This window comes from Lethenteron reissneri, chromosome 34, assembly GCF_015708825.2.
Source record: "Lethenteron reissneri isolate LAM-NWPU_2019-01 chromosome 34, ASM1570882v1, whole genome shotgun sequence".
NCBI classification, from domain to species: Eukaryota; Metazoa; Chordata; class Hyperoartia; order Petromyzontiformes; family Petromyzontidae; genus Lethenteron; species Lethenteron reissneri.
The window spans coordinates 7,277,773-7,301,897 of record NC_083812.1 but is presented as its reverse complement, the minus strand read 5'-3'; the positions used below and the strand labels follow the sequence as shown (position 1 = coordinate 7,301,897).

The window sequence follows — 24,125 nt, the reverse complement described above, 5'->3', positions numbered from 1 at the left end:
CAGTCTCTATGAAGTATAATGGTATACATTGCAATGTCCATTATCCGTGGTCGCAATCGATCTGTTAAAAAAATACAAATGTCTGTCAAGGCTTCTTCCTCTTATTCACATCTTCTGCGGACCAAAGAAAAGACTTGGAATTGATGGGAATTAATTATATTATTGGTTTCTAACCATGAATAACAACTGCCCAGAAGAAGTGTGTCAGAAGTGATCAAATAAATCTATTATAGAAGGTGTTTTGCAGATAAGACTCAGAAAATGCAGCAGATTAATCTTACTTTTCGTGTTTATTTTTGGACACCTTTGTGGATATCAGGAGTTATTTTCATGGATATGATGCATCAACAGCACCCCTCTATAGATGCAAATAATCAGAGTTTATTACAATTATTATTACACTTAAATAAATAAACCAGTAAATAAGACCCATATGAGTAATGTAATAGTCAATGCCAAGAATACATCTGTTGCTTTAACATTAAAGTAGATAGAAGAAGTCATGCATTGGTATTAAATACGAATTCTCCATGAAACCATATTCATATATACAAGGAAGACAGCACTTCTAAGCATAACAAACTGCAATGACAATATACATTTTTAGATTAAACATTCTTAATCTACGTCTACAAGTTTAACTAACACAAAGATCCCACATATAACCTACATACACTGTCAGGGAAAGTATTGTTAAAGTGAGCACCTATGAAGGTCGGCACAGCACACAAAAGGGTGGTGTGACCAGTGCCACAAATTGCTGCCTTTTTCTATCCAGAGCTGATGTTTGCACATAAAACCAGTTACTCATTCAAGACTGAGTTGACCTGCACGAGGCCCGAAGACTCGTTTAAATATCGCTCATCACTGACATTAGCCACAGCAGGGAATCAAACTCAGGTCACCAGATCTGCGGTGCAGCACGTCAACTACTGTGCCCCTGCCTCCCCCAAACATTTCAACACACATCTTTCTGTCTCCATCAATATCGACGATCCTTGCCGGGACAGTGGCTGCCGTTTTTGTTGCTGGGGATTCTCTGAAGTCCACCTTGGCCAGGGGTCGCCAAACCAAAATAACAAGAAGAGCCATTTTTTTTTTATTCGGTAAAACAAAAACAAAAAACCTCAATATTTCCAAGCCACAATGCATGTGAATAGCGTGACGAAGCAGTCCTTAAAAAGCCGCACGCGGCTCCGGATCTGCAGGCTGCTGACCCCTGACCTCGGCCGAAGCGGGAAAGGCAGGGCCTCCCACACACCATGTAAACGGAATGTAGCATACACACAAACACACGCACACACACTGCCAGATACAGGTCGCAGGAAGCCCACGCGTGAGGCCCACCAGCACCGTTTCTCACCGGCCTGGATCTGCAGCCCACGGTTGATGGCCATGCGCGGGATCTCGGAGCGCGACTGCTCCACGGACACCGCGACACGGCCGTTCTGCGAGTGCGCTCCGTCCGACACGGACAGCCGAAACTCGTCCACCGCGCCGTCCGTGCCGTCGTGCGTGTAGGACAGCAGCCCGTCCACCACGTCCTGGAACGTGAAGGTGGAGCCCTGAGCCAGCTCCCCATCGCCGGCTCTCTCCGACCGCCGAGCCTTGCGGCTCAGCTTGCCTGTGCAGCAGCAGCAACAACAACAACGCGTTTGTGTCACCTTGGGCTATGGCCGGGAGGACAGGGTTTGGTATGAAAGAAGCAAGTGTACTGGCGAGCGTACCGTGCTGGGGTTTGTGGGTGATGGTGAGCACCAGCTCGGGGCCCGGTGTGTCCATGTCCTTGACGGAGATCGCGTCTTCCCGCAAGACGATGGCCTCGCCGGGGCGGCAGGCGACCGTCCCCGTCACCAGCTTGGGAGGCTCATCGTTACTGCGCTGTAAGTAGAAAGACAAAGATCCCCCATATAAGCTTGAACAGACCGAAGGCCGGCACTGGCACACAAAGGGGTGGCGGTATTTATACACCGTACCAGGTATTGTACTAATCTGAGGCTCAGTCGACTTTGCGGAAGCCCAGGACCGGTGCAGACAATCGTCACTGGAGTTGGCTGTGAATGGAGTTCGTAGCGCAGCGCGCTAACTGCCACACTGTTGAGTCACCAGTGACACCATCTTCATGTGGCATTGACCAGGTTTTCATGATACCCTATGCAGTATAGTGTTACAAGTCACCGTGTTAAAATCGATCTGAATGCATTCGGTTGGATACAAAACACACATGGTGGATACAGTTGCAATTGGACCCCTCCAATATATATGGTCAAAATTGTTGACAAAATACATAATCATAAAATAAGACCTGCATATTATCAAGATAACAGATCCATATTTAAATTATATCGGATCTTTTGGCATTCTTCTGAGCTAATGAATATGAAACCATTCAGTAACGAGGTCTTCTTCCCCATACCTCTCTGATAATATAACCTATCACCTCTCCTCTTTTAAATACAGCATCTTGAGATGCTTTACAAACCCCAAAAGTATTGTACTTTTGAATTCCTGAGCCTAATTGGTTCATCATTTTTGGCTAACAAAGTTGCACGTAAAAAAAAAGCAAAAAAAAGGTAACCGCAGTTTATATATTTTGTGAGATCGGCCGTGTGCCTCGTCACAGCTTTTTCCACCCCTGCCAAACGTCCCGACGTGGCTCTCCTCGCCGCGGCCGCCGCTCGCCTGTATCGAGATGTTGAAGAGGTACGAGGGCGAGGCGCTGTGCCCGTCTGTCACGTGCAGCCGGAACGCGTCGTACACGGGCTCCGTCTCACGGTGCACGCTCTGCACGTAGAACACCGCGGCGTCCATCACGTCCTGCATGGAGAAAGAGCTCTCCGAGCGGCGGGCACTCGCCGGTCCTGGGAGCAGCACGAATGAACGCACGCACGCATGCACACAAGGCACTTCTTTCGCACCGTACATAGCCGACCGTGCTAATTGCAGCGAAAGGGACATGATCATCGAAGAAAGCCGTTTGTGGGAGTCTCCACTGATAAAAGAGTAATGTACCCTGGCAGCAAACACCCACAAAATAGTATTTTTTTTATTTTTAAACAGGGCTGTTGAACACCAGCCTCAATTTAAGACGCAACCTAGAAAAAAAAATGCTGTCATCTTGTTGACATACTACTAGACTGTGTGGCTTGGAAGCTTTGTTCATGAGAAAAATAGGGATCGAGTAAATGCACTGTGGCATCACCTGAGTACATTCTAAGGCGATGTCACTGGAGTGACGTCACTCGAGCACTCCCGAACCGTGGTTATTGTACTCCCTACATTAATGAAGCTTCACACTTTGGATGGACAGACCTGGACGCACTGCCGATAAAACCTTGTCTTCACAAATGCTCTATTATGAACACTTAAAGCCACACACATCAGTTTATACCCTTCAGAACACTGTTTGTGTGCGGGGCATACCAGATTTCGTGTTGACGATATAGCCAAGTTTCGGAGCATCAGTGATCTTCACCACCAGTTCCTGCTTGGGAGTGTCGGCATCTGTTGCCATGATGTCATTCGAAGAAATCATGACTTTGCCTCCTTCATCTACCTGTAGTCACACATTCAAGAACAACAGCCGTCCCCGAGGTGGTCATGTTGATGAAGAGGCCAGAGAGCACCGAGCCAGCACCGCACGAAACCCTAAGTTCAAGTTCGTCACGATCCTAATAGTACGTCCGGAATAACTTTGGGAATAAAAAGATAAAAAGGCAATCCTCTTGAGCAGCCAGAAAGAAGGATACTCATCAACGCACTGTGCTGTTAATTTGATAAAAGCCACACACAGTGGATTAACTATTAAAAGTTTGTAAATATGACTGGAAAAAGAGATACACCCGTAATATACGAGGTAATGAGTGTAATACATGAATGCAAAATGCACCTCATTAAAATGTACACATGTGAATGGAAATATTTATATATGAACTTTAACTTGATACTATGGGGCACCATGTTGTAGTAAGTGTCATATTTTAGCTAAAATGTTCAAGTAAAGTTATATCTTGAGAATAGGTGTGTAGTGACATAGAATTAGCTATGTAGCAGCATAGCGCTGGCTGCTGGCGGGGAAGGGGATCTGCAGCTTACAGCAGCCCTGACAGCAGCAGGCCACGTGATAGACCAGAGGGGGATCTAGGGGAAAGGTCACGGAAGGGACACACCAGCAACCCACGAGTAGGTTCTAAAAAGGGGGCGTGGCCAGGGGCGGAGCCAGGCCACGCTGACAGTATAAGAGGGGCCCCGAGAGGAGACCTCGGGGCTGTCGTGTGGAGTAGGATCCCCGTGGTGCTGCTCGAGTCTTCGCTGTTCTTCTCTCATCGTCTCTGTCTTCACCATCTCGGCGTCGCCAGTCAGGCAGTCTACCGACTGTCCTGACTGGGAACCGTAGTCGGCTATAGACGGATTATTCGAAGTGTTAACTCGTAAGGCCGTGTTAATAAGCAGAGTGCCTCCAACTCAGTCACGACAGGTGTATAAACTTAAAGGCCACTTGCATAAAACACCATCAAGTGACATTTGACCTTACTTTGTAATTTAAAGCACTGCAGCACACTGCACTGTTCCCAGCCATGGGTAACTCCAGTGGTGTGTGACATCTGAACCGGTCCTTGGCTTCACCAACTCGCACTGACGTGGGGTGGTCTTGACCCAGCAGTGGATTGAAATCACTGAACGTATTTTACGCAAGTCTTCCAGGTTAATATGAATGCTATCATTTAAACGGCGCTTGCTTGCTTAATTCCTAACATAAAAGTAATCCCCTGTAGAACATGGGAAAACCTGAAGACAAGACGAGAGCAGTGCGGATGATGGAACAGCCTAGGCAGGGCAGGGATATGGTTTCGTGTACCTTGAGCGAGGGTGTGAGTGTCAAGCTGGGCGGCTGGTTTCCTCCAGGGGTGATGGTGAGTGTGAAGATCTGATTCTCAAGCCGATTCCCCTGCCCGTCTGTCACTGAGAAGTAAAACAGGTCTGTGATGGGATCCCCTCCCAGGTCAAAGTCAGTCTTGTACCTGGAATTAATGAAAAACACGAAGACACGTAAGAACAATGTTGAACCAAACATGTGAGTGTCAATGTAAACGTTGTATTTATTTGTTCAAATACTGCATGAGTAGTAGCTTCAAATGGTGCTATTTCTATACGACAGAATAAGTACGTCAATTATAGATTTAGAATTCCAGAGTCATTTTATGTCATCTACTTTTCTACTGTTATTATACCAAGCTGGACAAACAACCCACAGGCATATATTTGCTGTGTGATGGTGATGGTAGATGCATATTTGCCAATCGTATTTTGAGAACTATATATTACACATACATATGGTGCATATTATGGATGAGTGTCAAATTACAAACACAAACATTTTCTATATTTTTGGATAATGTTGGATCTTTATTTGAATTTTCAAATGAATTTACATTATATAATTTAATTAACATTACTAGATTTAAAAAAAACGGGCTTAGACACAACTTTTGTGAAAACAAAAGCTGCACGTGACACCACTATTGGCAGGAAACACAGAGACCTGATGCCAGATAAGTGACATCACTTCCTTCCACGTGATATTTTCAGATCAATTCAAAACAATTATTCTTTGGAGAGTCAGAAAAAATGCAGTATCTAAGCCCGTTCTGTGGATTTGTACAGATATATCCCCAAAAATCGGGAACATCTTTTGTGCGTCTGTTTTTCCTTATAAACAGCACAGCCACATACAGCATTTGACTTATTTTACAACGGGCTGCACACAACTTGCTTGATTCTGTTGCCGTTGATGTCTTCCATGGAGAAGATGGAGAAGTCTGAGAGCTCGTGCTCCACACCGGGGGCTGCGCTGATCACGAGCAGCCCGTACATGGGCACCGACGTGAGCATGAAGCGCACCTGGCCTGCTGGAGAGTCGCCCGCCTGCGTTTAAAGAAATTGAAAATTGCGTCAGGTAACGTTCGGAATCTGCGTTCAAGCGCGCGTCTCTCGAGCTTCCAAAGACGACATTTTAAGCCACGACGTACGGAGTAAGCCAGCTCCGCCGCAGTGATGGTCGCGGTGCCTTTTTCGGGCAGCGTGATCGACAGCTGTGTTCCGGGGGCCTGCCGTGGTCCTTGGCCGTCGGATGGCGCGACGACCACAGTCACCGCGACAGTCGCCGTGGCCGACGCCGTCGGACACGCTGAACGAGGCGGCGTCGTCGCCGCTCACGCCGTTCCCGTCGTGCACATAGTGCAGGGCGCTCCTCGCGAGGTCGTCGTGGGTAAATACGTCGCCTGGAGAAACAAACCAAACAAACAACGGCAGCAACAAAATAACAGACGCATAAAACGAAAGTTACTTTCGAATATTTACCCAGCTACACCATATATAGATAACAGGTTGCTGTGTCACCTGCGTGGTGAAGCCTGCGTGGTTGGCAGGGAGGTGAAGTTCAGCAAAAATCTATTCACTGTACTATACTACCACATCCGCGCATCCGTCCTTTACCAACCCGCACTGGCCAGAGTCGTGAAGTATGGTCAATTAATCCCAGCACGGCTTTGGGTCGCCCTCATCCAGCAGTAGATGGGCAAAAAGGCAGAACATGTGCTAACTATTTATATCATACGAACATACACATGTTTTTGGAAGAATAAATAGAACTGCTTTCTGCTCTTGATTTGCACAATTTGTTGTTTTTTTGCGGACAAAGTGTTTTCCATGTTGTTATTTACCTCAGACCTCCCTCATGAGGGAAACTACATCTATGGGCTCTTACGCAGTTAAAATAAAGGCAAATTTATCAACAGAACTACAACGCGGCTCCATAAATACAGGGGTCCCTTTTCAAGCCGCTATGTCGAATAACTGTGGGGCACGTGGCCATGTATGGACTGTCCCGAGCGCTTGCCTGAAGCCAGGGTGAGATGCCTGCCAGCTGTGTATTTAGTCAGAAGTCCGTGGCTCGGTGCCTCGAGAACGGAGAAGAGAAGCTCCTCCGGACCCGAGTCAGCATCCTCTGCAGACAGCTGCTCCAAGCCTAGCATAAACATAAAGACAAAGATGCCATGTATAGGTCAGAGTAGCCTAGGGAATGTTCCATCAGAGGGAAACTGGTTATTGGCAGCACAGCACAAGAAGAAAATATAGGCACCAACGTAATGTGCGATTGTCACTTTCACACTGGAGGTGTTGCTTTAGCACTGCAACACAGCAGTCACTCACTGTAGTCGTTTATGCTGGTGGTGCAGCGGTTAGCGCATTTTCTACGGCCATCTGAAAAGCTCCTTCTTCCTTTATTAGGAAGCCAATGAAGCTATGGATATTTAAATCTAGATTGAAAACTCATTCCTTTAGAACTGCTTTTTGTGTTCAGTTTGTTATTCTTCCCCCGCACCTCCGATTAGCACAGTTGGATGGCATGAGTTAAATTCCCAGCCATGGAAAGCATCCGTGGGGATTGATATCTGAACCAGTCCTGCATACCTCATCCTTAGCCCACATTGACGAGTGTGACGAGGTGTGGCCAAGCATCCAGCAGTGGATTGACAAGTTTAAATCCTGGTTCTCACGTGAAATCGCTCAACACACACAAATATGAACACAACCTCTTGAAATATCTCTAAGCTAAACCCAGCCACATAATTATTTTATTCCATTTAAATCAAATGTGCTCTCTGCTGTGAAATAGGCGTACGATTCATGGTCACTATTATTATCAACAGTATGTTCCCTTTACCCTTTCAACAGAGCTTACATTGAAATCCATTTACAGCACACATATAAATCAACGTATCATCCAGTTGTACACCAATGTCAGATCTCCGAAATTCAGCAGGTGTGAGCTCAGTTAGGACCTGGATGGGTGACCACCAGGGCTTATCAGCTGTTGTAGGAGTGAGAGTGCAAGGAGGCCAAGAGAAGGCAAGATGACTAAGTGTCGCCCCTCACAATATGCATGGGTTTTCTCTGGGTACTCTGGTTCCCTCCCACATACCAAACACATCTTAATCGTTTTGGCCAAGCTTTCCAATTTAGGACCCCCTCTGAAATAGCAGCTTGGAGATTCAGTGACGCTTTCCTGAGTAAAATAATTTGCATTATCACATTATTGTTATCGAGTGCAAAACATTAGTTCATGGAGCCCCATTCGTCAACGCGATACGGACCAAGTGCCCATACAAATCCTCACCAACAGGCGACATTTAGATTTGCGGTGCTTACCAATAGGTGCTGTGCCGCCCTGTGAGAGGTGGATGGCGGGGCTGGCCTGCTGGAACACTGGCGGTAGCTTGCTGGGAGTGTAGAGCTGTAACGTGAACTCGGTTTCCGGGGAGGTGTTAGCACCGTCAGACACTGTAGCACAGAACATGGGGCACAGCACAGACACAACCGAACACGCAGAGTGTCATGACACTATCATAATTCTACATTTGTTGCAACACGAGCAATGTATTAAATGCAGCACTGCCACTTGATGCTGTAGCAGGTCACATTGATGCCATCTCAGAAAGGCCCTGCTTGTCTCACCGGTGAAGCGGAAGGCTGTGGCGGGCCCTGGGACGGTCCGTGCATATCCAGGACGGTACACAATCTTTCCCATGTCGACGTCGGCCTGCGTGAAGAGCGTGACGGAGTGGCCCGGCCTGTCTGCATGTTCCAGCGCCCCTGCGTGCCCACACAGCCAGGATTAACTCGCAGCATTTCACACCGCCCGCTCGCTTTGCTTCGCAGATATGCCCTTATGGCAATAACATCTAAAAATGCAATATTATAAGGGTAAAAGGAAGCTACCGTAGTGTAATGTTAGACACACTAGACTTGGAATGCAGACGTTACCAGTTAGATCTCCCGGCGTTGGAGTGGAAACAATGGGAATATTTATTAAATCTTTCCCAGTATCTGTGTAAATGAGTACACCATAATTAGTCAATTGGCAGGTCTTGTGTAGTGGGGTCAACTGTGGGTACACCTTCCTCTTCCAAGATATGAGGCCGGTGTGTAAGATTAGGGCAAAATACGGTCCAGAGGGGCTGTCTAGAACTCTCTCTAGTGGGGGCCCTTCTGCCAGCAGTTGCTTGGGAAAGGAATTTCATGGCTGTACCTTTTTCCCTTTGAAAGGGTAAAATGGCTCATTAAAAACTTAGCTGGTGATGTGAATAATGTAAGTTTGTGTGTGTCTCTATGCAGTGCTTTTACTCGAATACAACATTCACAGAGCGTGACACTGCTATGAAATAAATAGAAAAATGTAAAATGTGGCATGTTTGAAAAGAAAGTATAACAAAAAAAATACCCTTCTCCTTATCATAATTACATCTCTTCAGAGAGTTCTCATTTTGTTCTTTACGAATTCTTGAGGTTGACCTTGCGAACCAAAGACATATTCAGTAAATCCTAAGATAGCTGCAAGCCTAAGGCAAAGTAGTGTAGTCTCCTTCTAAACCATAATTATGCTGCCATCGCAAGTATCACAGTAGCATTTTGAGCTTGAATGTCATTTCAAATGCATTTAAGAGGACATGGAAAGTAATCATGAGATCAGTTCAGCACATGAGTAAAACTGTTGTGTATTTGTGAAATCGTTTCCCTACCATTTAGTAGCCAGCTTTATATATGCATATATATCAGCATGTAATTCAAGGTTATATTATTCCTTAATGTAAACGATTCATTGGACTAAATCACCAAGTTATGCCAATATGATCAGATCTCTGATCTCATTAGATCACCATGCACACCAGGTTGTCACAGGAGGCTGTGGTTATGTGCTACGTGGTGGTCAATAGAAAGCAGTGGAGATAAATCCATTGTTGTGCTGTACTTGTACGCCCTCACGTATATGCTCCACACTTCGCACAGGCCGATTGAAAACGAATTTCTTTAGAACTGCTTTGTGTGTTTAGTTTGTTGTCTGTCCCCGCACCTCCGATTGGCATTTGGCTACATACGGTGCAAAATAAGTTCAACATACATACCTCATTAACCCACACTGACCAGCATAGTGAAGTAGAGTCAAATAACCACCTCGACCCACGTGACGTGGGGAGGCCCTCACCAAGCAGTCGATTGACAAAAGGACTGCAGATGTACGCGCAAAAGTCGTGCTTCTCAAAAACCAAGGTATGCATTACACTCTAGCGGGTTAACAAAAAGCTGCAGTTTACATCGTGATGACACGCCTGGCACATCAGCAGCTTCGAGGTAAATACTGCCGGCTTAGTGTCCCCTGCACTTGAGGCTTACCATACTCAGGTGGGATGAGCTGGGTTACGTTGTACAGCAAGTATTCACTGCCAGAGTTATCCACAAAGGAGAGGTAGTTTGACTGAATGACAGTGATTTGGTCTTTCGCTGCCTAAGGGAAGAAGCAAAGAAACCATTTTAACGAGCAAATATTTACAGGATGTTACAACAGTCGTTTGAATTTATAAAATAATAAATGTAAAAACCTTAAATGGCATGTCTCCAATGAAGATATTTTTACATTAAATGACTAAAGTTGGTAATTATTTACTGTATTACATCCTAGCCGCATGAGAGATGAGAGACAAAATGAACTACAAAATGTAGACTGAGAGAAGGCAAAACAAGCAGAGGAAGTCAGGGGAAGAGATGGCGAGATGACGAGAGATGAAATCAGAGATGGCATCAGAGAGTTCAGAGGCCACGACTGGACAAGAACAACTAAGGAAAAGAAAGGGGCCTTTGGCCTGCAGTGGGAAGTTACACGCCAACAACAATGACAACATCATAACCACGATTATCATTTGAGGCAAAATAAAATCGCATGCACACAGAGTTAACAAATGGAACAAAAACGCTTCGGGAGATATAAAACACACGCGGAGAAGCGCTTGCATGTCACCAGCGTAGTGAAACGTGGATGTCAACAGCTGAATAAAAATGTCACAGCAAGTGGGGGGGAACAAGAGAAAGGAGTGCGGCGCGACGGGTCCGATGTGGTCTCCTGCTGGCATCCCCGCCTCACCAGCATGCGGAGAGGGGAGGGCACGCCGGGAGAGAGCTGTGGGGGCGAGTCGTGCTGAGGGATGATGCCAACGTGGAAAACTTGGCCCGACAGCACGTGGGGAGGCTTGGCTCCGTCCGTCACCTGCCAGGGTATAACCATCTCGCTCTCAGTGTCGGGTTTCCGTAAATGTTTTGATATCACCCGAACGCCACAATATTTGCCATGTGCCCTAATGATGAATTTGGTCTCCCAGTACACAGGACATGCGTTATTACAAGTGCCAATAAAAAAGCTGACCACATTCGGCATAAGCACTGCCTTATGACAGATAAATATATCTACCATGCAGACTTTCCTGGCATTGGCCCTTCAGCTGCTTTGAAGAAAGAGCAATACCCATATTGTCAGCAGTGTTAATGATAAATGTGGCAAGCCATTTGCTGTGCACCACTGTCTATGCAGTTCATTGTGTTTTTTATGTTATACAACATTTATTATAATGAACACATTAACATACACTGTACAGTAGTTGTATCTTCAGTATAAAAGTATATTTTGGGCCTGATGTGTGGTCCAATTTTTTATCTCCTGTCCTGGTTTTCCCAGGATCAGTCTTTTTTACGTAGGTGTGCTGGGAAATCTGTAAGACTTCCCAGAACACTAAACATTAACAGTCCTGGCTTTTGACAAATACCCACAGTTCTCCCTTCTTATTCCCACAATATGTCCCTGGTTTCTGTACCTCGGACATGGCTACCCTATGGCATTCCAAAAACCTTCCCGCGGAACCCTATTAGATGAAGTGCACCAAAGAGCGTCACTCAGATGCAGAGGGCTACTGGCGGCATGGGTGCCGTGGGAGGGCGAGCGAGGGACCAACCGTGAAAGTGAAGGCGTCCCGTGGGGAGAGCGTTCCGGCTGCGCTGCGGTACCAAACGATGCCCTCGTTGATGTCCTGCTGCGTGAAGGACGTAGTGGGGGTGGCTGCGCGTCCATCGGGAAGCAGCTCCCAACCGTCTGACGGGCCGTCCGCCGGCATCGGCACCAGCAGCACCACGTCGCCTGTGCCCACCAAAGAGAGGGGTTGCAGGGGACGGGGCGATGGTGCCAACGTGCGCGCAGCCGAGTGCGTCGCTCTCGCTTCCAAGTGGCATTCGGAAACGCGATTCAGTGTTCAATATTCTGCTGAACACTGGCCCCCTCAAGAGTTTATTGGTGTGAGCATGTGATCGCAAAGAAACTGATTCACTGGAAAATGTTATGTCCTTCCACTTATAACCAACACTCACCCGAGCGATAGCCCTAACAATAACAATAGCACTAACACTAGCCATAACACTAAGCCGAGCCCTAACGCGAACACTTAACCTAACGTTGAAGTGCAATCAATACACGGAAAGCCAAGGGAACAAATGCAGGTGTGATTTTTTTTTAGAGGGCATGACCCTTCCGGGACAGCAGATAAAAATGTTTAATGGTGCGATTGGTTGATTTTAGCTGCTCACTGAAGACAACTATTGATTGATGGCTTCTTCACCGTACATGATTATAGCATTGCTCATGGTGTACTGAAAAATATTTGTTCCTCCGTCATTTTTGCTTTATCTCCATAGCCGCAAGCACGAAAGGGATGAACCCCCGTGTATATGTCTCCTTTCGGGGCGCCTGGCCAAAGTGGCAAGATGGTGCCAAAGGCCCCTCCCAAAGACAATTAAATAGAATAAACATACTTCACCTTTTTATAAATAAAATCCTCCATTGGGTCCCACTCAGCATATTAAGTTTAGAATTTAATTAATGATGATGGTTAAGCTCCATACCATCTCCAAGTTTACATTTCTATATGCTCCTGCATGAAACTTCCATCCCGCATAGGTCTATGTTTGCTTTTGAAAGACACACCGCTGCACTTTAGCACTTGATTCCTTCCCTGTTTTTTTAGTTCACACAAATAATTCCCACGTAAGGCTTTTTTAAACATAATTTTTTTGTTAATTTTACTTGTTAAAAGTTTGTAATTTAGCTCATGATCAGCACTTTTCCTCCCCTTTGTTGAGAACGGGACAGAATTTAAATCGCAGAGCACTGCATGCATGAGGCAATGCTTGTTTGTTGGAATGGCACGAACCACTGCTTCGTACACCCAGGCACCGACTACAAATATGGTTTCAATTAAAGCCCTTTAAATATCCAATTGAATGTAATTTGGTAAGTGTACGTGCATGATTTTTAACCTCTTAAAACTGTGCCAAAAATCCTATCTAATTTCCCTCATAGGCGTGTTTTGAAATCCTTTCACAAATTAAAATTTCCGAAAAATGTGTTATGAATTACGGGAGTTCATAACCCCCTGCTGTGCCTGAAATCTTAAATGCTAGGTATTTATTATATATATAATATATATTATACAAATAAAGAGGATTATTTGCAGCCCTTTTGTTGGCTATCAACAACAAGGCAACTCCTATGACTAATTGGGAATGGGACGCAAGCGTAGGATTGATCAGCCCTGTCGCTGGCTGCCTTTGGGGAGGGTGTATAGTATGAAAGGCCGAAACACCCTAGGAACCAAAGGTACACTACTGACGATGCGCTCCCCAAATTTCACCAGGCTCACTGTTCATGAACTCTTGGAAGTGCTTGCACAAAGGATAGTAACATCTCATCCTGTGTTCTTGGAATCCACTGCTGAATGAGGGCCTCCCCGTGCAGTGAGGGTCATGTGGGTTATTTGACCATACTTCACCACACCGGTCAATACAGGTTGGTGGAGGTGGGGAACACACAAATGTTGGAGCATGGTAGAGGACAAAAGTAGCTTTGGCTTCCCTGCTCTGTGCTGACAACATAACCACAGCAAGATGTTTCCATAAAAAATACAAGAGGCACTATTCCTGCACCTCTGATTAGCACGGTGGGCTACGTATGGTGCGAAAGAAGTTCAACATACATACATGGGCACACAGCTTAATAATAAAGGGTAATACACCTCGGCAAACATGTACAAATAAAATAGAAGAAATTTGACAAAGCAGTTTGTAAGTGACGCCTGGGTGTGGGAGGTAAACACCACGAATCAAAACCGAACAAGGTTAGCAAACGGCTCAGAGGACCGTCCATTCTTATTCATTCTATTACAGGAGAAACCTGTCCATCATGTCAACCGTTTTACATTTACCTTGGAAAAAAGTTACGAGAATGGTATATTTAAATTACGCAGTTTAAACCATTGTTAGTTTTGATCAACTTGATATGTAACAACAGTTAACCCAGTTGACAAAAGAGGGTTTCACAATAGAAGTGCAGTACAGTGTATTACATTTTACAACGAGGAATGCGTGCATGATTTGTTGAATGGATGCCCAGCTGTGCTGGCATGATGTGCCTCAACACTGCAGCAGTTGAAATTCATAGCAGCTCTTTTCAAAGTATTTTTGCGCTGTACTGTGCGTTGTGCGCCATGATGTCAAACATTTTGCTCCATGTCCAGGAAGCTTCCTAGGAACCCGAGTAAATCGTGGTACTGAAGGAGAAAGGCCCTGCTCAATTCAGTTCCTGTACAAGCTCCATGGATGTGAGCCGAAACATCGAACATTCTGCCGGACAACATGTAGTACCGTACGACCCATAAAACACACCGCAGCCTTACACAGCACAACCGCGAAGACCTACGTAATAGTAGTAGTAACATCTCCGAACGGTGGCGAGATGTCAACAACTTATCCTGGTACGCAGGAGATCGTGGGTTCAATCCCGACCCTGGCGCCTGTATATTTGGAGTTTGCATGTTCTCCTCGGGTTGCGTGTATTTTTCTCCAGGTCCTCTGGTTTATCCCTCCACATTTAGAAACATGCTATTTGGTTGCTATAACTATCCACACGATAAGCCATTTCGTTGTATGTATGTTGAACTTCTTTAGCACCGTACATAGCCAACCATGCTAATGGAAGGCGCGGGATTGGTTTGTAATCTGTTCATTGCGCTATCATTTGTGGCCAGGTCGCTCATGAAAAAGAGCTATATAGCTCAGTGGGCTTTACTGAATAAAATAAAAAAGCAGTTTTGTTTTTAGTTTAGTAAAAACGTCGGCTCTCTTTAATTACGCTCTGGGTGTACTGGTTGGTCATGCACAGCAGTTAAATGAGCAGTCCACGCTCTGTGAGGAAGCTACTACCGAAGGGAGGGTTGTCATGCTCCGGGGTGAGCATGAAGAGGATCTCCGAATCGCTGGCGTCACCCGAGGCGGCCCGCAGCTGCATGTTGGTGATCTGAAACATGCCGCCTTCCGGCACGTGTACGAGAGCGTTGGTGAGCAGCACCGGGCCATCGCCAGCCTAAGAGAGGGGGGAGAGACGTGGTCACGGTGGTCAGGGTGGGTGGGTGGCAGGTGTGGAGGGAAACAGCGGGAAAGCAGAGCTCCAGTGGAGGGGAGTTGGTGGGTGGTCAACCAAGTCGGGTGGAGCGAAGTGGGGAGGGGAGGGAAGTGGGCAAACAAGTTACACAGGTGGATTGATCCCAGATGAATGCACGAACCCCATTCTGGGGCCTCCTTTCCCACTGTGCCTAATAGTACTAAACAATGTGCTAGGACACGATCCGTCAAAACAAACTGTCACTCACACGTGTTTTTTTTTTGTAACACTCTAATAGCTATGTACTAACAATTCTGGGAAGTGTCTATTGACTGACCACTGAGGAATGTGATTTATATCATGGACACACAAAAAAATCTAACACCACAGACCTTCCCATCAATGAAGTATTGTCAAAAGTACTGATACAGAAAAAAAACTAAAAAAATAATATGAACCATATTTTCAGCAACTGGCTTTATCACACAGTATGTATGTTGAACATCTTTCGCACTCTACACAGCTAAACGTGCTAAGCGGAGGTGCGGGGAAGGACAACATATATTAAATGGTTGCTGTTTAACTGGCATTCACAACCCAGTAAACATGTATTGCACAAACAGTGCGTTTACATTACTCAAATCGTCCACAGGCCGAGTGGACGCTGGAATCAGAATATTCCAAACTGCACGCTGAGTCTTAGCACCCAAACACCTAGGTGACCCCCCCCCCCCCTCCTTGTACCCCGAGACATTGAATGGCTGCATGGACGCCACTGAAGAATACAGATGCCAGTACAGACATGCACTGCTCAGGTGCAGAGTGTGGGTTTGAGACTCTCACTGCATCGTAGAGGAATTCCCACAGAGTGCGGTACTGTACGGTAAGCTGCTATGCAGTATTGTTCGTGTATGACCTCCAAGTTGGTTGATATATACAATATAAAGGGTTAAACATATAGTGCAATGAAAAGGCATTTGTCCTTAAATATATATGGTAGACAGACCTGCTTGTGAGCCATAAGAACACATGGTTAGGATGATCTCAGTAAACCTTAAATTAGAATTACAATATCAAGTAGAGTCACGTAGGTATCAAAAAAAATAGATCAAGTAGAGTCACGTAGGTATAAAATAAAATAGATCAAGTAGAGTCACGTAGGTATAAAATAAAATAGATCACGAAGTTTCGGGCGCAAGAACCAAAGAGTATGGATTCCTGCAGTCACGAAAGCTTCAAATCAAGATTTAATATCAAGTAGCTTACCATTTGCAAATGCAAAGCTGTTCGTTGGAGAGACACGCAAGGGAAATTTTTAGCAGCAAAATTGATTTCTGATTCAATATCATGATTATAGCCGTGATCAACACACTGCTGCCAGAAGCCCTGAAATTCGAGATTACACAGTCAATTGGTCACAAACCCATGTCTCGATGTATGATTTATCAAGCGTGTCGAAATTGTTGGTCGGTCCAAGTTCTCAACAGGTAGCATATAAAAGAATGTCAACTTTTCACTTTCTTTTCGAGTGTCATTTACAGGAAAACACTCACTTAAAAAAAACGTTGGCAGCTTTGTTCACATCACAAGGGGAACTTTCACCCGTCGATCAGTTGTCTGCATTTGCAATGATCAGTCGTCTGCATTTTCAATGATCAGTCGTGTCGGCGTATATCGAATGGCAATTAATAACAGGGAGGGGAACAAGCCGGTGTAATTGTTGTCACGGCTCTTTAATGTAAAGCACACGATTTCCAGCTGAGACGACGGCTGTATATCTGCTGTACGGCAAGAGCTGCCCCTCCCCCAGATGGCTTGCGAGCCACCCCAGGAATGCAGGCACCATTCAGAGCAATATAGCGTAGCGTGCGAGCCACCGGCATTTTTGTGTCCTGCTCTTTGGAAAGTACCTGGGGACAGCTCTCGCACTGCACTGTACAACATTAAAGCACTATTTGCGTGTTGTTAGTTTTTAGATGATTCCTTTCTCCTTATTTGGTTACCCTCGACTTACGTAAATATATCTGTGACATATCGAGTTTCGGTTATGAGTTTACGCAATTTATTGCGTCCATGTGTTTTAAAAAAAATATATCGCACGTATAACATTTGGACGTGAACAAAGTCCGGGCAACAAAGTCCAGGCAAGTCACACTGCACGTGGGATTATTTAGGGTTGAGTCCAGGTTCACACCACGTTTATATTTTAAAAAAATCCTGTTATTATTTAAATGTCGAGGTTTGCTCACTGCACGACGAACGCGGCGACCTGAATTATGAATCGTGGCCACATCGAACATTCGTGACGAGTGAGATCTGCTACTTGGTCTGGGCCCCCCTTCACAAACCTCCACTGTTTAACACGTAGGCTTTCGCGACCAATGTTATTCATAATCAACGTTTTTGGGTTTAGATCGCGTTATTTATAAATGTGTCGTAACCCTCCACCACCCGACACGGCCAATCAGTAAAAAATTCTGGCGAATTGCCCGATGATGCTGGATGCAATTACCAGCGAAACGTCGTACTCAAATTGTAAATGTTGCGGCTTCAACACACCGGTGGGCTAAAGCAGTGAACTATTTGTCTTTGTCAACGTGACACATTTTTTACTGATTGGCCGTGTCGGGTGGTGGAGAGTTACGACACATTTATAAATAACGCGATCTAAACCCAAACCTCCACTGACCAACATGGTGATGGATGGTCAAGCAACTCCCAACTTCAACGCCTTGAACAATCAAGAACCAAACGCTCTATAAAAAAACGGTTTTATTTAACAAATCATGTATCTTGAACTTGGTTTGCACCGTACGTATTGAACAGTGTAATGGAAATGAATAGTTCGGTTATGATTTGTAATATTAACACGACGCTAATTGTTTTCACCAAGTCAAATGATGACAAATGTAAATGCCTCCACTTAAATTTTTCACACTCCTCAATTGCCAGGATTCTTAACTGAGAAATCCGGCAAATCTGATTACATTTGACCCCTGCATTCAGACATCAACCGAAGTATTAATGACTGAGCTCTATTCACCCAACATGGGGTCACTATGTAAATCAGGTCACATAAAGTTCACATTTCTAGAATAGTCACCACTGTGTACAGCCTCTTTGTTAATCCACTGCCGGATGAGGCCTTCCCCAAGCAGTGCCATCCGTTGGGGCTTATTTGACCGTACTTCAGCATGCTGGCCAATGTAGAGTGATCAAAGGCAGGAGCGCAGATGCAGGGGAGTAAAAGTGCAGCATGACATTGTATTTTGCCGCAATGCCCTATTGCTGCCAGCCACACAGCCCCACAGCCTTTACCAACTTGTTGACGGTCACCGATCCAAGCACTCTACAGGCTCAGAACTGCTCAGCTTCTGAAATCTGACGCAATACCAGGTGATTTAGTCACAGTTGCAAATAATACATGGGCCAGAATTTACCATCCAGTATGGTATTTACCATGCTTATCAGATTTATTTTGGCCTGCTAGTTTCCAATACGAAACACAGCACCCAAAGCTGGGGTACATGACTGACTGCCTGCAACAACTAAGCTCAGCGGAGTGTGATTAACAGTCAAAAAATATAAGGGTTGTTCTCGGTTTCTTCTCATAATATTTGCACCATAATTTGAACATTGAGTGCCCTCAGGTCTCACTGAAGAGACATAACTCATGCAGGCAGACACTGAATGAAACCGAATGCTAAAAATTCTGGAGGCTTTTCACTTTAACTTTCGTGATTGTTTTTATTCATTTTTTTTGTTCGAGAGATTTTATTACGTTTTACTAAGCACATATGTACAAAAGGTAAAGGTGCAACCCTGCATTTGCTTGCTCACACCAATGCTGGTGGAAGGGCCTCTGCTCGACAGCTCCAACATACCCTCGAGCTCCTCTTGAGGACATTATTACCCACTCTTCCACGACAGAGGCCACGGAAGAGGTGGGAGTGCCCACACTTCATCCCACCAAATGCAATCTGCCGATGGACACACGCTGTGATGTAGCCATTATGTCGCTGGGTGGACAGAGGCAGGTTTGTTTCAAATGTCGTGCCAAGGGATCAAACCGGTGACCTCTGGATCGCAAGTTCAGTGTGTTAATTATTATACCATGGCAGCATCCAGCCAAACACTGACATCTCAAAGGACATTTACATAGCACTGTAATGAGAGCATCCCAGAGAGAATGGATATTTGAGACTTAGCCTAGAAGCACTTAAAACAAGATTCCGATGGTGTTACCTAATGGCTAGAGATCTGCGCCCTCATCGAAAGCCCGCGGTGAAATGAAAATCAGAGCTTGAGATGTCTGGCAAGAGTAATATGATCTTGGTCTCATGAGCAGTGAGGATATTGCATGGGCTACAGGTGTTGTGAGATAACGTATGTTTAGATATATTCAGGTTATTCGGAGCATTTGCAATGAATATTCAGGAGGGCTACAAGCAGAATGAGTTCATGGCAAAGGTCGCCTAACCTTGGCCTGGATGGCCTATCTTTAACGCTTTCTCCTGTTACAGAATGCCATTGTTTTGAAACTTCATCTCGAGTCCAGGACCTTCCCGATGAATTACAGACATGGCACAATAAAATCAATGCACCTTGCCCAGTAGGGGGCATATCATATGATCGTTTGTGGTCATGAGACCTCAACAACAATTGCTTTAGAGTAGGCAATTGTCTCGAGTCCCATTGCTGTATTGAATTTCGTTTTGTATCAACAAAACCTGATTTGTATTGAATTGCCTGATAGTTGTACACAGTTCAGTGGAGCTGTCTTTCAAATATTTCATAACCACACTTCTTCTCAGGTCACCACAAGCTTACGTAGTATTTTGTGTAAATACAGAGTGTGTTAACTCGCATCACATTATCGGATTAAGTTAACATATAACAAATATATGCTGCCGAGGCATGTAACAGAAAGATAAACTCAGTAACTTTTTTGTTTGACAATTTAGTAAGTTTGCCATTCGGGAGTGACAATGAACAAACTCACATATAGTGCACGGAACACTCTAATGATGCTCTTTGGGTCTTTAGGTAAAGTCACGGAGATACCGAAAGACCCAACGAGTATGAATTCCTGCAGTCACGAAAGCTTTAAGTCAACTCTAATGATGATTGCGCAAAGCATGGCTGCGCAGGTGATGATAGCACGGATCAGGGGTGTCCGATTTGACTTGACACCTGCAGGCTTTCCAGTGAACATTCCTGCAGTGAAAACAACAAGCTTCTCCATCTATCATTGCACTATTCTCGCAACGAACCTGTAGACACTTCTCACCAAATCGATTGTCGCACATTACGTTCTCTGCTTTTGAGCAGTGCGGGCGACTACACAGGGTGGTAAAAAATAAGTTGAGCAATTTATCTACTTAATATATATGTCCCTCCACGTAAACAAATATTAGTTTATTTTTTACACTTCCCATCAACTGCAAGGCTTTCTGGGAGTGCATAATTTCAGAAATATCTTGAATTTAACCAATGCTGCTGAAATAGTGCACTCCCAGAAGGCCTTGTGGTTGACTGGAAGTGTATAATATACTTTAATATTTTACGTGGATGAATACATATATATGATGAAGATATTGCCTACTTAATTATTTTGCTTCTCTGGGTTCTCAAAGAAAATGAATGTTTTAATGAATACTGTACCTGTATGCATAGCATCAGAATTGCATGCGTAGAAAATGTGCATTAAAAACAACATTTCGTATTTTTAGCGCAATGAAAATTCCTGCAGCTTATTTGGCTTGTGTGCACAATAAACTGTATATAAGAATAGGTTTTTCCACTTTTTTCTGCCAACAAAACTTAAACCGTTTTACGAGGAATCATGTCTGCATTAACCACAATACTTGTGGTCAGAATGCAAACAAAAAACATAAACTGATAATATATGCATTGTCCTTGAAACGGATTGGTCCACACCAGAGACAGCTTTCTTTTGAGCCTCGTCTCAAAAAGTGTTAGACCAGAGGACGCTAAAAGGCGTACAGCACAAAGACAATGTACTATCTGAGTAATGAGAGCTCGGGTGGGCATCTACATCATGGGACCTCCTTTGCCGGTACCAAAATATAAGAATAGGTTTTTCCCCTTTCTGGCAACAAAACTGAAACTTATTATCAGAGTATGTTTTTTGTTTGCATTCTGACCACAAGCATTGTGGTTAATGCAAACATGATTCTTTGTAAAAAGGTTTCAGTTTTGTTGCCAGAAAAAAGGGAAAAACCCCTATTCTTATATTTTGGTACTGGCAAAGGAGGTCCCATGATAAATTGTATATGTTAATTGTAGGGCTTTCCTCCCTACTTGGCAAGGCACCTATGGTTTAGTTATGCACATCTACTTGGCAATGTAACTATAGTTTAGTCTTACAATATCATCAGACATTAACAGTGCTGATGCCAAAAGACAATCTTGTTGTAATAATTTACTGACACCGTGATGAACATTTCCAAATAACAATATCAATATCACCATTTCCACTAAACTCACCAACGTGGATGCTCATCATCATTGCTGCTCTCTCTGTTCCTTGTGGCCGATAGTTTCGGTACGTGACCAATAAACCAGAGCTACTGGCAGCAACAAAAGTGGTGTCATTACTTTCTCTCTCTGCAGTCCCAGATTAAGTTATCTGTCAAATGTGCTGCTCCCTTCAGATCAACAGCTCAATGATGCGGCAATCACAACCTTGATTGTTTGACAACGGGAAATTGCAGAGACTTGAGCAAACATATTGAGCTTTTTCGGAAGTTATTAAAATAAAATAAATATATTTTCATACGTACATTCATCAATTACATTTCTCTAAATCACTCCATTTGTCTAGTTAATGGATGAGGAAAACAGATTATAATCTTCGATGACAACGTACATTTTGAACTTTTACAACTCTTTGTACTTATTACTAAGAGTAATTTAAATCTATTTATTCAAACAATCTCAAATTCAATTTGTAATAATAAGACTTAATTATTCACCCTTCTTGAAAAAAAAAATGCCGCGTGAAAAAGGAGAGGAGTCAATCTTAACAACTTAGAGATAAAACACTGAAGCCCCCGTGATAGTGTCACTTCTGTGCTTAATATAATACCTCGACACACGTGGGCCACAACTACAATATTACAAATATTACTTTCGCATATCACAAAGCACCCACTGAAATGAAGTGTCCTTTCGTTAAAAAAAAATTCTTAAAACACACAGATTTTAAATCGGCTCACTGACTAAAGTGGAATATAATTTTTTTCAGTTAAACCTGTGCCCCTTGTCATTAACCATTTAACATGAGAACGAAGCTTCAAAACAATACCATACATCTGCGAAGATATTGAGAGTGTGCTTAAATTACATTTTAAAAATCTACACAGTATATATGTTAATCAGACAATGTTTGCGAGGCAGTTATTGAAATCACAAATACAAATGGCAGCTTTAAGTTGGCAAATTTTTAAAAAAATAACAGTTTACTTTTTGCTGGTATTTTTGAAGATACCGTTATCCTAAATCACATCTTACAAGATCTTATGAATAGTCACGACATTTTTTGCCCTGAACCTGACAGATTTATATCCGCTTTAAAAGGCATGCAACTTGAAGTCCTGCAGTTGTTTCAATTTTTTCTCCTCTAGACCATTTATTTACGTTGTATTTTTCCACAGTGCTTTGTTTAGAAAAAAAAGTTTACAACAATTCGAACTTAAACAATGGCTTTCCTCTAAATCAACTGTAAACCAAAAGAAGTTGTGCAGAAATCATACAATTCGTATTATTCAATACCTTTTTTGGTTGAGCTCCAGTGATCACAGCAAGTGTCCACAGCAAAACGAGTGTCATCTGCATGGCTCTGTAATTCCCAGTGCAAAATTCGGAGAAGTGAACAATTTCACAAGAGGCAGAGAAGACTGGCTTATCAGAGGGGGGGGGGGGCTGCTCGTCTCTAGGCAGGTGCTAACATCCGCAGGACGAAAATCCGGCACATCTGTCAGCTCTCCGTGGCCACTCGAGTTTCATAGCCCCCGGGGCTGCCAGAAACAGGTTTCCTCTTGTCTTCATTCAAGTTATCGCCTCGCGTTTCGTGGCTCCAAGTGGACACGGAGAAATCCTTTGCCCAACAAGGAGTGAGTTCAGACGGCGTTTTTCTTCTCCGCCTATTGAAAGTCGCTCAAATCTGTCCGCATGTTCATCCCACACCGGCTGACCTAGGAAGTAGCAACAGCAGCTATCAGCAAAGTCACACGAGATGAAATCCGCAGCCTCTTGAGTCAAGTCTCGTCCAGCCCCCTTTGTTCGTCGCCTTCCTTCCAGGTACCGGCATAATTCCAGGCTGCGGACACTTAGCCACCCATCGCTTTGCCTCCGGGGGACTGCCTCGCTTAGCCGCCCCAAACAACAAAACGGGGCTTTGTCTTTACGAAACGTGTAGCGATCCTCTTTGGTCAACGCGATGCAAAAGTGGCACCACCCCCCCTATCTCTCTCTCTCGTCAACGGTGGCAGGCAGGCGGGCACGCGCGCTCTGCGCTCTGGCGGTGTTAGCGAAGGGGGAGGGTGGGCAGAGCCCGTGGTGCACTGGCCCGGCCCTCCGTCCCTCCGTCCCTCCCTCCCTCCCACCCTCCTCCTACTCTTGAGCCGCACCAGATTCCTGCCAAGTTCAGCCAAAGTATTCGTTTCAGCACCCCCCCCCCCCACTCTCAAATGAAGCCCCACCCGCACAATCTTAATTTTGGAGCTTTCGTGACTGCAGGAATTATTCTTTGGTTTTTTCGGTAAAGTCACGTATACAAATAAAATAA

At 44.6% G+C, this 24,125-nt stretch overlaps 1 protein-coding gene across 1 annotated transcript in view; it reads right to left on the bottom strand.

The window, feature by feature from the left end:
• Window positions 1-23,873, bottom strand: part of LOC133350619 (extracellular matrix organizing protein FRAS1-like) — a 55,246-nt gene extending 31,373 nt beyond the window's left edge. The window contains 16 exon segments of the mRNA XM_061565160.1: window positions 1,364-1,624; window positions 1,728-1,881; window positions 2,683-2,861; window positions 3,424-3,556; window positions 4,859-5,021; window positions 5,774-5,925; window positions 6,030-6,170; window positions 6,172-6,281; window positions 6,899-7,027; window positions 8,212-8,343; window positions 8,518-8,655; window positions 10,234-10,345; window positions 10,979-11,101; window positions 11,841-12,022; window positions 15,136-15,295; window positions 23,111-23,873. Coding sequence (XP_061421144.1) covers window positions 1,364-1,624; window positions 1,728-1,881; window positions 2,683-2,861; window positions 3,424-3,556; window positions 4,859-5,021; window positions 5,774-5,925; window positions 6,030-6,170; window positions 6,172-6,281; window positions 6,899-7,027; window positions 8,212-8,343; window positions 8,518-8,655; window positions 10,234-10,345; window positions 10,979-11,101; window positions 11,841-12,022; window positions 15,136-15,295; window positions 23,111-23,173 — 2,332 coding nt within the window. The 5' untranslated portion in view covers window positions 23,174-23,873.
• Between the last annotated feature and the right edge of the window lie 252 nt (window positions 23,874-24,125).